The sequence below is a fragment of the Falco cherrug genome, chromosome 6 (genome assembly GCF_023634085.1).
Source record: "Falco cherrug isolate bFalChe1 chromosome 6, bFalChe1.pri, whole genome shotgun sequence".
In the NCBI taxonomy this organism is placed as follows: domain Eukaryota; kingdom Metazoa; phylum Chordata; class Aves; order Falconiformes; family Falconidae; genus Falco; species Falco cherrug.
The window spans coordinates 82,366,978-82,383,897 of NC_073702.1; the positions used below are offsets into that span (position 1 = coordinate 82,366,978).

The 16,920-nt window shown below is 40.7% G+C and overlaps 1 protein-coding gene across 7 annotated transcripts in view; it reads left to right on the forward strand.

Annotated features, from left to right (window-relative positions):
* The first annotated feature begins 467 nt into the window (after positions 1-467).
* TBCE (tubulin folding cofactor E) overlaps positions 468-16,920 on the forward strand; it is a 29,459-nt gene continuing 13,006 nt past the window's right edge. The window contains exons 1-7 of one of the 7 annotated variants that reach the window (XM_055714928.1): positions 468-592; positions 994-1,127; positions 3,035-3,119; positions 11,555-11,743; positions 12,843-12,931; positions 13,636-13,735; positions 16,660-16,762. In XM_055714928.1, coding sequence (XP_055570903.1) covers positions 1,028-1,127; positions 3,035-3,119; positions 11,555-11,743; positions 12,843-12,931; positions 13,636-13,735; positions 16,660-16,762 — 666 coding nt within the window. In that variant the 5' untranslated portion in view covers positions 468-592; positions 994-1,027. Of the gene's footprint in view, positions 643-993; positions 1,128-2,788; positions 2,829-3,034; positions 3,120-11,554; positions 11,744-12,842; positions 12,932-13,635; positions 13,736-16,659; positions 16,763-16,920 lie in introns of those variants that run through there. The other 6 variants (XR_008732993.1, XM_055714927.1, XM_055714929.1 and 3 more) reach the window with 6 other exon arrangements.

Below are 16,920 nucleotides of genomic sequence, written 5' to 3' on the forward strand. Positions count from 1 at the left end.
TTCCTGCCTCCCGACAATCCCACCGCAAATCTGCAGCTACTTCCGAGCTGGTCGATTCCCCCCCGCCCCGGGCGCTAACGCCCGTGCACGGGGCCCTGCCAGGGCCCGACCGCCGCGCTCCGCACCGGGCAGGAGAGGAGAGATTCCCCTCCGCGGCGGCGGGTGACGGCCGAGACCCACGCCCGGTGCCGCGGTCCCTGCTCGCCCAATCAGGGCGCCCGCCTCTCGCTCCGCGGCATGCTGGGAGATGTAGTCCAGGGGCCGCAAGCCCGCGCGACGTGGCCGCCTCAACGGACAGCATTACCCAGAAAGCTCTACGGCGGCGGCGCGGTATGTCATTACCCCTGAAGGCGGTGACTTGAGCGGGGTCGAAGAAGGAGCTAGGCCAATAGCGGCCAAGCCAGGGCGGTGCTGGGGTCCCGAGGCCAATGGGAGCGCGCCGCTGGGCCGGGAGAGGCGGGGCGACAGCTGTCAGTCTGCGCAGGACGGAAGAGGGGCTGGGAGCTGTGGCTAGCGGCGGTCCGTCCCGGGCGCGGCTGTGCAGGGTGTAAGCCGGCGTGTGGGCCCGGCCCGGGGCTGCGCCTCCCGCCCGGTGCTGCGCCTCCCGCCCGGTGCGTTACCGGCTGCTTCGGCCCAGAGACGGTGACTTACTGTCGCAGTAGCGGCACCTGGCGGGGCGGGGGGTGGCTGCCCGTCCTCCTGCGGACTGGGCCCGCCGTGATCTCCGCTGCAGCGGGCGGCGCTGACGGGAGGAGGGCGGTTTGCGGTCCGCGGCTTGGAAGCGACCCCAAAGGAGGCCGCTCCGCCGCGGGGCCGCTCCCGCAGTGGCACTGCCGGCGGCGTGCGGGGGCTGCAGGGGATAGCGCTGGGAGGGCGAACCTTCACCCTCAGGGGCCCAGCGCGCTGCTGGGCGGGAAAAATGAGCTTAAGGGGTGTGGGGGGGCGGGGGGCTCCGGGCGGCCGCGGTGGTGAGGCGTGCGGTGTCTCTCGCAGGGCTGCGGGCGGCTCAGGCCGCAGGAGCCCCGGAATGGCCGCCAGCCCGCCCTCGGGGGCGCTGGGCCGAAGAGTCCTGTGTGGCACGGAGTATGCGACTGTGCGCTATGTTGGCTGTGTTCCTCCTACGGCAGGTAAACGGCACGGTAGTAAATATTATTTACGTTTAACGGTTGTTCTCAAAGTTCTAGTTCTGTTCTTGATTTTTTAAAAAAGTGAAGTAGGATGTGGCATTTTACAGCTTGGTTTTTTCCTTGTTGTTCTTGTATAAATATGGCCGCTTCTACTCTAGATATCTTGTTGGGGTTTTTTTTAGAAGTCAGAGTTGTCAAAAAGAGTGCAAGAAGTACTTCTGGCTGAAATTGTTTACGTTTTTTCTTGCAACAGAAAGATCTTAGCACCTTCCTTTTTCAGTTAGTTTTCATGAGCAGTCTGTGCCCTGCTCTCTGTGTACTGGCGTGGTTTGGGAAGGAGAGAGGCAGGCAGCCACAAATCAACAGACTAGACACTCCTTTGATAGTGTATTCAAATTCGTGGGGACGAATAAGACTCAGCCCAGTTTGCTGAAAGATCTGACCAGTCTGATTGTGAATGCACTATGTGTCATCTTTGAAAACTTGTGGTGACAGGATGGGGAGATGGCTGATGCTTGGAAAGAGAATAGCCTTGCATCCAGTTCTAGAAGAGGCAAGAAGGGTGATCCGGGAACTGTAAACTCATCAGTCTCACTTCAGTCCCTAGCAATATCACGTAGCATGTTCTCTTGGAGTCCGTTTCCAAGCCTGTGGAGGACAAGATGTTAGTTGGGAGTACTTGACGCTTATAAAGAAGAACAAGTTGTGCTTTGTAAACCTAATTACCTTCTGTGATGATATGACTGGGAATATGGACAAAGGAGAATGGGGGATGTAGCATTCCTTGACTTTAGTAAGTCTTTTAGTAGTGTCTCTATAAAGAATCTTATTTGGAAGCTGGGGAAATACAAGCCAGATTAAGTGGATTGAAAGTCTGCCAGTCTGTCAAGTGGAAAAACAGTAATAGTGACTTGATATCTAATAACATGCGAGTCCTGCAGAAATAAATGCTGGCATCTCTATTGCTTGATATATTCATCAGTGTCTCAGAAAATGAGCAGCTTTCACCCTCAACTGGCCGGTGTGACAAAAGGTAGAATTGCAATCCAGAGCAAACTTTATGAACTTTAGGTTTGGGCCCAAGAGGTTCAAGAAGGATAAATTTCTCCAGGTAGTGTGAAATAAACTGTGTAGCGGTACAGATTGGGAAGCACCAGCAACTCACAGGGTCTGTTGTAAAGGACTTGGGAGTTAAGGTGGATACTGTCATGAATATAAGCCAACAGTGAGCTCTTGTCCCAAGCAAGATATGTGTTGTACTGGGTTACCTTAGAATGATGAACACGGCCAACAAATCAAAGGAAGCTGGTGTCTGCCTCTGGGAGCAGGAGGTCTTGATAAAGTTGCACTTGGAATCATGTATGTGGTTTGGGACTGTCCTAGTTCAAGTGGAATGCAGATAAACTTGAGAGGATCCAGTGGAGGGCTGCCAAGGTGGTCAAGGGCATAGACCACATACGTGTGTTGTGAAGAGAGGCTGAGGAATCTGGGTTTGGTTACTGTGAAGAGAAGATGAAGTGGCATCTAATAGCTGCAGGCGGCTGGATGACAGACCGTTACAAAGATGACAGAGCTGAATTCTTACTAGCATTAGATTATGTAAGGGACAACGGCCACAAATGTGGCTGGAAGGGTTCAAATTGGACAGCAGGAAAATCTTTTTCTTTGCTGAAGTAATGCAGCACTGGAATAGCTGCCCAGGTAAGTTGGAATCTTTCTGTCCTTGGAGATTTTTCAAGATCTGGCAAAGTAAAGATTTACCTGGCTGACCTGTTTTCATGTTGGTGATAATCTCCTCCTTTGAGAGAGAGGGTTAGGCTAGATGAACTTCAGATGTTCCTTCCAACCGTGATTTCTCTGTCTATGACGCCATAAATTTGAAAATGTTATCTATCATATTTTTTCAGGAATTTGGCTTGGTGTGGAATGGGATAATCCTCAGAGAGGAAAGCATGATGGCACCTATGAAGGAACACAGTATTTCAAATGCAAGTGAGTTGATTCAGTGTTGACATCATGCATATTGACAAGGTGGTCATGGGAGAATGTCCTTTTGCAATTTTGGTGGCAAACCAAAATTTCCATGTCAGAGAACACCGCAGCAGCTAAAAGTTTGAGAGTTAAAAAAGTAACTGGACAGAATTCATAGAAGAAGAGTCATCAATGGTCTTAAATAATAGGGGCTACTAGCTCAGTAAGTTCCTGAGCAGTGAAGGATGAGAGAATATTCTGTGACCATACCGTGAAAGTACTTGCCCTGTTGTCACATTTTCCCAACCATTTTCTATTGGCAGCTTTTGGAGAAAGGATGTGGCATTACATGGATGTTTGTTTTGACCGCTGGATCGCAGCCACTCTTACGTTAATGAGATAAAATGGAGAGATTTCTAAGTCTTTTTCCACCTCCTACTTTCCAAGGCTGGTAATAACTGTGAAAGGGTGGTTTGATTACAGATTGTTCCTAACTGTTCAAGTGCTCATTCAACTGAAATGAATCTAATATAAATCAAATTGTGTGACAGCGAGCACTCAGAATTAATAGAAGGATTTTGAAAATATGAGCGAAAGTGACAAACCAAGACAATAAATTAGAAGTTGTCTGTGGTCTTGGTTTTGGATGTGTTGTTGCTTTGGTTTGTTGGAAAATGTAAGAAGGCTTTTCTCTGAAATTAATTCATCATGTTAATGATCTTGAAAGAGTGAAAGTGAGAGGGTAAGCAAATCCTTTTCTTTTCTTTTCTTTTTTTTTTACCGACTTGCATGTAAATAAAAGTCATAAGAATAGCTAGGTGAAGTCTGTCCAAATATTTGTCTTGCTTTGTTTGCCTGCCTCTAGCATTGGCTAATAGCAGATGACTGGAGAAGTGTGAAAAAACAAGAAAGGAACATGGTGACAGTTTTTGGGAGTCTCACTAGCTTTGGCTGGTCATGGTTCAAAGACTTTTCCAGAACCAGAGGTAGAATGTGCGTGTACTTTGTTTTGCTCTCAATGCATGGTTCAATAGAGAAAACTTAGAAGAATTTCCTCCAAAATAATAATTAAAAGCATGCAGTAACAGCACATGCATTTGCTAACCTTTGAGCATGTGTTTTCCAGCTTGTAAAAATTTTGATCATTTCCATATTTATATTCTCCCATCTAAACATAGGGATATGATATGGAAGAGACTTAGAACTGTTGCTATAAAATGTCACATAGAAAAAAAAAGATCACAATTATAATTTTTATACTGTGGGGAAAGTAGGTCTAGTTTTATATCTTCCAGAAGGCCTTCTGGAGATGAATGGAATTCCCTGAGGTAGCAAAGGAGGCTGCTGAACTTGTATTGTGGTCTGTCTGACAAGCAGTTCAGGGCTTGTTAAAGAATATACTTCATCATCAGTTCAGGTCAAAACTGTTCTTGAGCCAGCAAGCAGAGCCATTAGTTCTCAGACCAAAGCAGCAGCAGAATTTATCTATTAAATAATTCAAAATTGAGAAGTAGCTATTTTGAAATTGTTTCTGGTAATTCTCTCACCTGTAGCCAAACAGGCATAAACAGGGAAGGGGTAGGTTATGTTCCGTAGTGCAAATCAGAACTCTTAGTCTGTATCTTAACTTCTGTGTTTACGTAAGGTAAAAACCCTAGAGACCTCATTAATCAGAAAATGAGATGATAAGATCTGTTCTTTAGAAAAATAAATAAATTTTTAAAAACAGCTGTGAGGACTGGATATTTTTTCCCTTGTATCTAACAATAATAATAGTAATGCAAGGCTTAAGGAGGATAAACACACTTAATGCAAGAAAAAAAATTCAACGTTACTGGATTTTTCTTAGCGAAAGAATTGGAAATTATGGTCTTAGAGCAGCAATGTCTTTTGGATGAATGTATTAGCAGAAGTTGCTTCTTAAATGCTTTGAATTTAGTTGAAGCAGTTTCCACATTGAAGCTAGTTGTATTCTGCTGTAGGAGAAATAGTGAAAGTAATTGGCTGGCCATTCCGAATCTGGATGGAAGAAGCAACTGAACGTGTTGGGGATGTTTTTCAGAAACTTGAGCGCTTTACATTTGTGTGTTTACAATATTTATATACATGTGTATAGACTCTTGCTTTTCTAGCAACCATTAGTGTGCTCCCAGGAGATGAAAACTCAGATAGCGATCTCAAGTCTTGTTGTAAGAATCAACTTTTTGAGTGAAGCTGTGTGCACTCATAACAAATTTAAATGTAATGATCTTTAAACATGTTGTTCTTAAAATACCTGTTCTTTGTACTCTGCTTTGGTCCAATCAGAGAAAGTCCCTCTGGAGTCTAGAAGAGTAAATAATAGCTCTAGTCTAATAGTTCTGTAGTCAACCATAACTCACAGATGGAATATTCTGTGTGCAAGCTCATTTGTAGTTCCTGTACTAATTGTGAAGATGTAGGCAAAATCAAGTAAAAAAAAAATGGTTACCTTATTTTATCAACAAGATGCTGAAAACCCAAACAACTCCACTACCTAAAATGTCACCTCTTTACTACTGCTGTTTGGGGGGAAGGAGGGTTATTTTTCTTTATATGATGTATATACATATATAAAAATAAACAAAATATTTATGTTGGGTTTTTTCCCTCAAACCTTATCAGTAGTGTCATTTGCTTACAAGCCTACTTTGCTCACTCCCTGAATTCTGATAAGCAGAAGCAGCTGATGGAGTAGCTTGTACTATGAACAAATGCAATGAAAGGACATTTTAAAATTCTTTTTAAGGTAAATTTGAAAAGAATTTAAGAACATACATCTTTCAGAGTGACATTTCAAAAAGAGATCATAAGAGGAAAATAAAACTGAATTGGAGATACTCATTACCAGAGGATCTTCTTTGGAGTCCTTTTTTGAGTAAATCAGTAGGTCTGCTTACAGCTAGATGTGGTCTTTGTAGTAAGTCTTTTTTGAAAATATGACCTAAACTTTTATGTTTCATGGCAGTACATTTATCTGGGTGATATATTATGTGGTGCTAATTAAAGTTCTTAAGAATATGAGAACCAAAGAACAAAACAGCCATGCTTTGTGACACATAAAATATGCTGACGTCACGAGCATGTTAATCAACTCTGGATTAGCTGGAAATGGCCGTGCTTAACTGTAGTGGCATTTTTGTGTATTTCCCGCCTCCCACCCCAATAATAAAGTTTTGTTTATAATAACAGAAGCAGCTCTTCCAGCTGTCAGTTGCAGTAGTGTATAATGTAATTAAAATAGGCTGTGTTCTACAGTTCCTCGAGAGAAATGAGGAGTAATCAAGCCTTTAAAATACTGTTAGAATTTATATACAGCTTTTGAAACATGAGTATGCTTCCAGGTAAGTTCTTGTCCCCCAGATCCATTCACAGTTACATGCACATGCTCCCCTGGGAGACGTGGGTTACAAACACACACATTTCCCCTGCACACTGACATGTGGGGTGTATGTGTTGCTCCCCACGATGTCTGTCCTTGCTGGGCACAGCCTCATTTCGGCATCTGGCCAGGAGGCAGCTCTGTCTGGCCTGGGCAGAGATGTGCTGCTGGTGGGGTGACTTTTGATGGTGTCAAACCAGGTTTTGACTGCTACTCTGGTACCGCCTTCTTCCTCCCCACAGTTACAGACGTTGAAGCTTCTTTTATGCTTCCTGTCAAGTGGAGTGTGTGTGTCTGTCCCCACCACCCTTATCCCCGACCCCATTTAATCTGGCAGAAGGAACATCTTCTTCCTTAGCCTTCCTCTCGCTAAGTTTTGGGTATTTCATTCACACATAGTGTTTACACAGGCATTGCTATTTTAGCAGCTGTTTTTATCGTTGCCGTTTTGCTGGGGGAGATAATGCGTGGATTCCCTAGCAATAGATGACAACTCTGTTTGCCTCACAAGGTGGGGTAACATTCTGCTGTATCACATATTTAGAGTACTCTGCGTCATAATTGAAAGGGACACATTGCACCCTGCTAAAGAACATTGTTCTTACCAGATCACTTACCAGAGGAATCCTGATAGTTCAGCAGGCACTGTTACTAGAAGTATTGACCATATTAAATTGTAATCCATTTCTCCAGGTTTGACTTTCACAGCAAGCCAGAGAAATGGAGGGTAGTACAGAAAAGTTTGTTTCTGTAATGTTTTCAGCCTGGCAGAATTGCAATTGCTTCTGAGATCTTTGTGGTCTTTTTTTTCTGCTTTTGTGTTACTAAGTTTTCTTCTGGTGGGAGCTTTGAGTATTTGTGTGGTCCTGAAATGCCAGGTTATCGTGGCAAAGGCATTAAGTGTTTTCAGTTTTTTCTTCTTCAGTGACTTTTATAAGTTGTGTAGGGACACGTTTTTAAATTTACAGACAGCAGTTGTGACTAATCAGATGTTACTGTTTGCATGAAACTTATGTTCCTGCCCAAAGGAGATCTGTTTATAGCAGACTATCTCTCCTTCAAGAATGACAGATTCACCTCCAGGAATATCTACTCAAGAGCACAAACTCTTCAAATACAAGAAGCCGTTAATATTATGTTGGCGTCTATGAAGAAAGAACGATTGCCATTTAGCAAGGGGAGAATGCGTTCCCAAGACTCCTGTTAGTCTCAGAAGGTCTCTGTTAGGAAGTTTCGATTGTTTCACTGTGTGTCACTCTACCCATCAGAGACTTCTGCTCTCTGCTGTCAACAGAAAAGTGTTGAAACGAAACTGTTGTCCCTAACCACTGTTCAAACACGTCCTTTGCACCAGCAGAACCTTAAGGTAGCATCTGGAGCTGCCGATACCTTCCTTTCTTTCCTTGTTTTGTGAAAGCTCAGACTCCGCTTACCTGTCTGTTTGACTAAGGTAAACTTGCAAGAACTTCAAGTACTTGCTGATGTTTGCAAAGCTTCTGCTGTGCAGTCCGGAATTTGATACACCATAGCAGATGCGCGTTAGGTGTCACTTGTAAGCATTGTTTGATGCCACAAACTGTTACAAAACTGGAAGGGTTTTCTTTGCTGCACTGTGTAGATTCTTCTAAAAAGTCTCGTCTGTTGAGCATCTTCCCCTAAAAGGAAGAGATCTGTTTAGAAAAGGCATAAATGGGTTCAATTGGCTGTATTTTATGACACCTTAGGAGCTTGGTAGTGTGTGTGCCCAGTCATGATGCTAATTGCCTTGAGTTAATCATTGCAAACAGCTGGTACTGGGCAAAGAAGCCCTTCCATCCACCTTTACTGTCTAGGCTGGTAAAACCGAGATCTCTCTCCTTGGCTCAGAAGCTTGCTTCTGCAGTCAGACAGCTCGAGTGTGTAACTGTTGGCAGATTGCAGTTTATGTATTCCTGCATTAATCTTCAGGTACTGAGAAGTGGATGTGTGTGATATTCTGTAGCCTATAGAAGAGCCATCACGGACCTGTAATGATGAGCTGTGGCACCATTCTGTTTCACATTAACAAAGAAGGATGATACCCAATTTCCACTTCGTTGAGGGAGATGGTTAACCAGTGGAAGCTGATAGCTAATATAAATTTTAATGAGTGTCTTTGAAGGGCCCTGGGTGTGCTGGCAGATGGGCTGTATTGCTTCAGGGTACTGAGTCATGAATAGGAAGTGTCCTACAAGCTGACTTCTGAGATTGGGGTCAGCCTCTCTATTTTGAAAGTCAGTGAGAAGTATCGGTATTAACCAGAGCCAGCTGATTGTCAGAGCCCCACTTGAGCATATTCCAGATTTTCTGCTTAAGGAAATTGGGGCATATCTTGTACCAGATCATTTCTGCGCAGTGTATTGTCCTGGATGCGGGAGATTTTACACACATGGGAGCAAAATCCCTCTTCTCAGAGTTCCGAATGTTCAGCTTAAGTCAGGTTGATGAATATCCACAGGTTCTTCCATCTCATGATAACCATGCTGGATGACTCTTTGGATTAGGATTTATCTGTTTAGTTCCCAGTTATAGAGACGGATTGCTAATAGGTGTGCTTTTTCATGAGTCCAGGTGCTGTACATTAGTTGTTTGATTTGTACATATGGTTTGTACCGTTCATATTCCCTAGCGTGAAAGTTAATACAGGCAGTATATTTTAGGGAAAATGAGTGACAGGTAAGCGACCTCTCTCCTTGAACACACAATCATTTTGCCTGAAAATAGGTTCCCATTGCAGTCTCCTTTTCTGTCCTTCTCTGTGACAGTTCTTGCAAAAGTAGATCAAATTAATAGAAAGGAATTGAAAAAGAAACTTAGGCTGTGGAATGGATTTGGGTATACATTAGGTAAGAGCATGCATAGTGCTTTGAAGGTATAGGAACAGGAGAGAAAAACCCTGCGATCTTGCTGTGATCAGAACAAAAAATAGAAGGGTCTTGAGAGAGATATGCACTTTACTTTTCCAGTAGCTTCAAATGACAAGGTAGCTCGTTTCCTTTGCATTTTTTTCCTGGGGATAGAACTGGCTCCTGCAAAGACAATGAGGAAGGAGATGCTGATAGAAACGGTGACCAGAGAGGACAGAAATGGGCTTAGGAATGGGTATGGTGATGGAGAGACCCAAAGGGCTTGGCAACACCGGGGATAAATGGCGTGTGCAGGGGTCTAGATCAGCTCTGGGGAGAGGCTTGGGGAGAGCAGAGGAAGAAAAGGAGCAGAACTGTTGAGTGCAGAGGGATGGCGATGACAAAATGGGAGAATCGAGCTGATAGGGAAAAGGACAGGAGATGTCAGAATAAACATACAGCAGGACCTAGGGTGAATTACGGATAGACAAGACTACAGGTTTTCTTTCCAGGGCCCCAAGTAGAATCCTGCACTCTGCTATCTATGTAGCTGTTTGACTTAAATGCAAAAGTGATATACTCTGCAGGTAAGAGATGTTATAGTTAAGATGATGAAAACGTCATTTACTGTTTTAAGAAGTGGTGTTGAGAAAGAGTCACATAATTTTTACCTTTGAGGAATTGCAACATTTGAACTAGCCAGATGTTTGCAAGCTATGAAGAACTTCAAATGAATGGAAGAAAAGACTTAGAAGAAGGTTACTCAATTGAAAATGTAGGAAATTGAAAATGCCTGTTGAACATGGTACTACACCCTGGATTTACATTCTCTAAGCGTATGTCTTTCTGCTTGCTTTGTCATCACTGTGCTCCAAATTTAGTCACTGGAAAACTAGACTGAAAATATTTGTGAAGTAAATAATAACTAGCTTTTTACCCAGACCCTTCTTTAGGATATGAGAGTACTTAAATAAGTATTAGAAATGTCAATGAATGAAACTGGCACAGGCAATTTCCGGTACTGATATTTTTAATAATTATGTGAATATATGGTGGCCAAGCTATTCCATCTACTTGTAATAGGTCCGTAGGTTTCAGGGTCTCTAGTTACTGTTTTTCTGAGAAAATTTTGAACTCTTGTAGCATTGATGGTTTATATTACAGTTTGCTAATTAGCCACTTGACGTTTACATGATGTTTTGAAAAGAGGAGGTTTATTTACATAAGTGATTTCTTCCTTCTGGGTACTTTGCAGCCAAAGTCTGTACTCTTCTCAGCTGGAAGGCAGACAGGTAATCATAACTTCCAATTTTCTTCCTGCTGTTTTCTGGCTGATCCTCCTATCGGATACTCCATCTGCTCTGTGATACTCTTCCTGCAACGTGTCCCTGCCAGTTCATCCTAGATACTGTGTTTCCTTCCAAACTGTGATAGAAATTGTCAAAGTGATTGCACAGCAAGAAATTGTTGCGCAGTAAAATTTTTTTAGTGCTCAGGAAAAACTAAGAAATGTCTCATAGGACTGTGTAGAACATACATTAGTTGGATAATTCTTTTGAATATTCAGTTTCAAAATTGTTCCCGAGTTAGTATCAGAATTTTTAGAAGTTTGAGTTTGTATGAGAGTTCCAAGTGGCACAGTTTGCGTCTTGTGTCATTTGTGTGGATGGAAGGACAAGGCTGCATTCTCTTAGAATTACAAGGGAATTATTCCAGTCAAATGTAGTGATGCAATGACTGTTCTGGTTATTCCTGCGGACCTTAGGCTGTGGTAAGACTCCAGGTGCATTAGTTTTATGATTTAGGTAACTTTGTGTCTGTTTGTAGGTAGAACCTTAATTTTCTGGAAGAATTGATCTCATAATGAATTTGGAAACAACAGAGAAGTTGTTTCTAATAATGGCACTGGCACTGTAATTTTGATGTGTTAGTACATTTAGAGACCTGGTTCTTTGGATCTTGTGGCATCTCAAAATGTGAACTTACTGGGTCAAATACTGTCCAAGATACTTTGCAAGTCTTACCTGCTCTTACTGAGTGGGAACAGTAATGTCTAAAGTTAGCCTGTAGAATTGCCTTTTGACTGCTGACATTCCTGGTATTTAAAAAAAAGTAATAATTAGTACTTTTGAGAATGGTCATTCTTACGGTAACTTTTCGTATTTCACTTTTTCCTGGCTGCTCTGTTCTAGGCATCCTACAGGAGGATCTTTTATCCGGCCAAACAAGGCAAATTTCGGAGTAGATTTTCTGACTGCAGTAAAGGATCGGTACGGATTGAATGATGAGCAAGATGTTCAACATGGGACAGAGAATACATTAGTATTCGGAAAGAAGACTGTGGAATTTGTTGGCATGGATTCTGTTGCAGAACAGCAAAGGCAGGTGTAATACATATATATAATACATGAAAATCTAAGATACACTCTCAGCAATTGATTAGTCAAGTAGTAGAGTTCAGCTGTAAGGAAGGGAGACTGGCTGCCTTGCTTCTAATATTGTCATATCTCCAAAAGTAAGCCAGACTGCTCTGTGGTGGAAGAGACAAGAAGTCTTCCTATTGTGGCTTCATAATTTACCTTTCTACAGATAGGAAAGAGCTTTGTATCACATTTGAGTGTTCACAATCCTCATTCTGATTTCACAAAGTAGGAGATGATGATATTTTGGGAGGAATGAGTGTGCTAAATTACCATGATATTGGCAATCATTATACACATGCATGGTCCTCTCTAAATGGATGTATTTTAATATTTTGTTAACACTACAGTATTATATCATCTGTGTTTACTCATCTCAGTAATGATTTTGTAACTAAGAGAGGGAAGACGGAAGGTCACTGTACTGCTAGTGAAGAAGCCTTTCAGTCAGTTCACGTCATGTTCATTTATCTGAAAGGGTAAGAAAGGAAGTAATTTGATGATGTGTAATAGATTGCAATTTTAATGACCTCCAGCAGTAGAGAGGCATCCGTTCAGTAGGTGGCATTCTCCTTCTGAGCTGATACATCACAACTGTTCTCCTTTTGTCTCCCAGAACATACTAACTAAGCAGTCAAAAATACTTTTTGTTGTTGTTGGTTTTGTCTTTATGGATAAGTGGTACAAAGAATGTCCAAATAACTTAGAACCTCTTTCAAAAAATATTACAAGAAACCTGTTTAACTTGGAACGTCTAATTGAATTCCAGCTTACATAGCTATATTTTGTCTGGTTTATCACTTTTCTCAGTTAGGTGAGGGTTTTGGGGAGGTAGGGGTTGTGGTTTAACTTCCTTTGTAGTAGCAGCACAAAGCCAAAAAACAGAGCTGTATCTCTTTTTGAGTTAAGACAGACTACACTGTAGCAGTCTGCACGTTGCTAATTCTAAAGGAGGCGATATGTATGAAAAGAAAATTATTTAGTTTTAATAACCAGGTATTTGTACAACGGACATATTTCTGTTTGAAGATTACTTAACAGAATATTCTTTCTCATTTAGCCGACTGAACCAACTGGTAGATATCTCAGTGCGTAAGTGTGCAGTGAGCCATGCTGGCGAGACAGAGGAAATCAGCAGAACGTGTGCTAGTATCCTTTTTTGCTATATTACATGAGATCACAAATAATTTACGTATTTTAGCATTCAAGAGTTCACTTCAATGATATTTGTATCCTTTTATTAAAAAAATGTTTTAAAATGCAGTGGCTATTTAGAAGCTTAATGCAGTGTTTACAGAGTTAGAAAAAAGTAGATGCCTACAGTTTTTGAGAGGGAATGCAAATTGTGGATAAAAATAGAAATACTGTCATAGGTTGCTACTGTGACTGTAATTTCAGAAGGCTCCAGCAATGGATTTTGGTTTGGTTTGGGGTTTTTTAAAAAATTTTAATCTCGTGTAGATAAACCCCATAAAAATACAACTGATATGTTCTGTAGGCACCAGATATTTCCAATAAATTACATATTCAATATACTGCATGTTGTAGCAAAACAGTTGTAGAAATACAAAGCAGGTGGTATTCGTTCATTTATAAGGACTGGTAAGAGTTCCTGTCAGTACAGAAATTAATCCATTTTAGGATTTGTAAAGTTAAGCTCTTTTATAAAACTGTAAGCCATTTCCGTACCGCGAATCAAAATATAATTTGCTGTAACTGAGCAGTAGTATCCCTTAGCTGAAACAGGTAATCTATTTCTGTTTATTTGATTCAAAAACAAGCCCTAATTCTAATTTCTGAAAGATGGAGTTCAGATTTGAGATAAGTTCCTTTTTCTTAATGTGAAATTTCAGATATCAGGCATATAAATCTATCAAAAAATCTGGTATCATCTTGGGAGACAGTAACAGCTATTGCTTCTCAAGTTCAAAATCTGGAAACACTTAATATTAGGTATAAATATTCATATTTGGGTTTCTGTTCCTTTGGGGTAGGGACAAAAAAGAAGAGTCTCTTTTATAGATACGGGGTCAGCTTTCTAAAGGTAACTGGATGCCTCAGTACTCATTTTAATGGGAGCTAAGTTTTTTAATATTTCTTTTTTAAAATCTTGTCCTTCAATGACTCATGCGTGTGCTATATTTTTTAGTCATCCCTTTTCCATGAAGGACTAGAACCCTAGGAGTTCAGCATCTATGTAAAACTAAATTCTGGAGGAGTGCTTGGGACAGATGGGTTTTGATTGGAGTTTTGTAAAATTAGAAAAAGCACAGTTGTCTGAAAAATAGAATACAGATTTCAGCCATTAAACATTTACAGGAATTTAGGCATTTGTCAATGTGTTCTACATAACAGATTTCATCATCTTTATGCAAATTGGCTGGTTGGCTAGGGAGACGGATTAAAATGCACTCTGGGTTTTTACAGTGTACTGTAGACTCTTAAGCATTTAGACTGAAGGTAAAAAAAAAATGCTGAGTACTTTTATAGAAACGAGGAGACCGGGAGTATAGAAACTTAGGTTTACAGCATTGTAAAATGCCCTTATACACTTAGGCAACTTCTAAGACAATTAATTCTCTTGATTTTTCAAGCTTAGTTTGCCCTGAGGTAGAACTGACTTAACACGTGTTTACATCCACATTGCATGTGTGCAGTGAATCTGGTTGCAGCAAGGAGACCGGCTCGGCAGGAGAGACAGACGGATTTGCTGCATGCATGTGCAGCAGGTCAGGCTCTCTGGATGCTGGTGCATGGGGTCTGCGTGGCACTGGCAGGGGGTGGGGGCTCTGCTGGCAGATGGGCCACTCGGGAGAAGCCAAGACCTTGAGGTGGCATTGCTGAGGGAATTTGCAGCCTGCCTGTGAAAGCACTAGTAACACATCCTTAGCACTCAAAAATCTTGCTTAGCATTTTTAGTTAGTTTTAGTAGTAGCTATCTGTTTGACTTCTGGGTTTGCAAACCTGTCGGGTTTTTTTTGTGAGCTTAGAAATTTTTTTCTACATAGAAAAACCGTAAAGTAAATATATTTTCATTTTCTTTTAAAGTCATTTCAAGTGTTTCAAGACTTTATCTCTGGTTTTTATTATTGTTGATATATTCTGACTGCCCATGCAAGTCTTTATTTAGGAACCCACTTTTGTGGAAGAATGGTGCTTTACCAACAGTGTCTTGACACCAAACTGAAATACCTGTAATGCTTTAAACAAACCTTAAGTATCCCAAGGCCCAGTCTGTTCCTGTCCTGAAGTGATGCTGATAAGAGCTGTGGATCATGGTGACAGACCTAGGGGAAAATCTCTTAGTACAATGATGACATTGGAAAAGGAGAATGTTGTTAAATAAAGCTGCAATTCCATCAAAACAAGAAAGAATTCACAAAATAATTTCAAAAAGAGCATTTCAGTACACACCTATACACTGTAGCTGTCACATGCCAGAATAATCTTGTGGTGTGAATTTACACAGTAGATTAAAGTTTGTAAACTGGTAGCATGCTAAGCCACTAATTTTGAGAAGTTAATGTTATAGCTGCAACTTTAGGAAGTTTGTTTTATTGTCAAGATTAGAGCCTCGACACTTTAAGCAGAGTTGGTCAGCTGCTTTGGAGGTCATGCTACTCTTTGAATACAGCAGCAGGGCAACAGGACTCAAGGCAGAAACCCAAAATACGACTTTTTTTTTTTTTTTTTTTTTAAGAGTCTTGGAGGTCTGACTTGAGGTTAGCAGCTTCCAAAGCTGTCATTGTACAGTGTAGCTAAAACAGTTGAAAGGGTTGTAAGTTAAATTGGAATAAATAACAAGTTAATTTAGTAACAAAGTGACTCCAGTTTTTGTATTTGTTTTTATAGTTAATGTGACAATATTTTTTTTTTAATAGTTATAGGTGTTCCATTTTCTTCAGTATTTAGCACTGAACAGCTGTTTGCTACCTGGGTGCTATTTGTAAATCTATCTTTGCCTAGACCATATGCTGTCATGATTTATTATTGTCAGCATGCATGAGAATACAGGGAATTTATTTTGTTTCACCTAGAATAATTTGTTGGTTTTCATTGTTGAGAAGTATAGTCTAGACTGCGGGGGTTTCCGAAGTTATCTGTGATAAAATTGGAAAGCAAAATGAGGTTGATGCTGGAATCTGAGGCTTATGGCTAGAAACTGAAATAGTCTGAATTTGTTTTTTATCGTTTTGACCTCCTGTTTACTTTAAAAAAGAAAGCCATTAGCAGGTAAGTCTGTTACTGATTTTTTTTTGTGCGAGGAATGTTGGAAGAAGAATAAAAGCAATTAGTCATCCGTCAGCTCTCTAAGAGCTTGTTTAAATAGGGAAAACTAACCCCTAAGTATGTAAGTTTAATTACGCTGAGAAATTTTTATTGTAATATGCAGGCAGACTAGACCTTAGGAAAGATAAAAAAACTTTTGTTTAGGGCTGAGTGATGAATACTAATTTGAAGACTGAAGGTTTGAGAATCTTTTAACTATTCTATAGGGATATTTTGCTATTGAGAGTGGATTTTACATCCTTTTTTTTTTTTTTTTTTTTTACTGGGGTCTGGATAGTCATCTAGGGGTTTTATTTTGAATCAACACTAATGGGTTTAAGCCCAAAATCTGACTTCTTGGAGGAAAATGGGGAAGGAGTCCACAGATGAATAAATATGCATTCATGAAGTAGGAGAGTAAATTAGGAAGAAAGGGTATGTTTCAATATAACTAGAAGGAAATTGTATAGTATTGTAAAATATGTTACACCTTTGCAGTGACTTTTTAATTTTGTGGCAATTGTTTTTGTCTTTAATACATATTTCCAAATTAGTTTATTAAATAGATGCAATTATTCATTATGCTAATAATTATTCTTTTTACACAGTGAAAACAAAATTAAATTTCCATCTACATCAACTTCTGTATCTGGTGTATTTTCAAAATTGAGGATTCTGGCACTTAATCAAACTGAGGTTACATGGACAGAGGTAATAACCTTTCCTGGTTTTGTTTTTATTTATATTGTTAGGGTTTTGAGACAAGGAAAGCACAAGAAACATTTATGCGTTGTATTATTCTAGTGAAATGTAATCAGCCTTAGAAAAGGTGCTGTGGCATAACTCTATTAGTTACATGGTAACTGGCA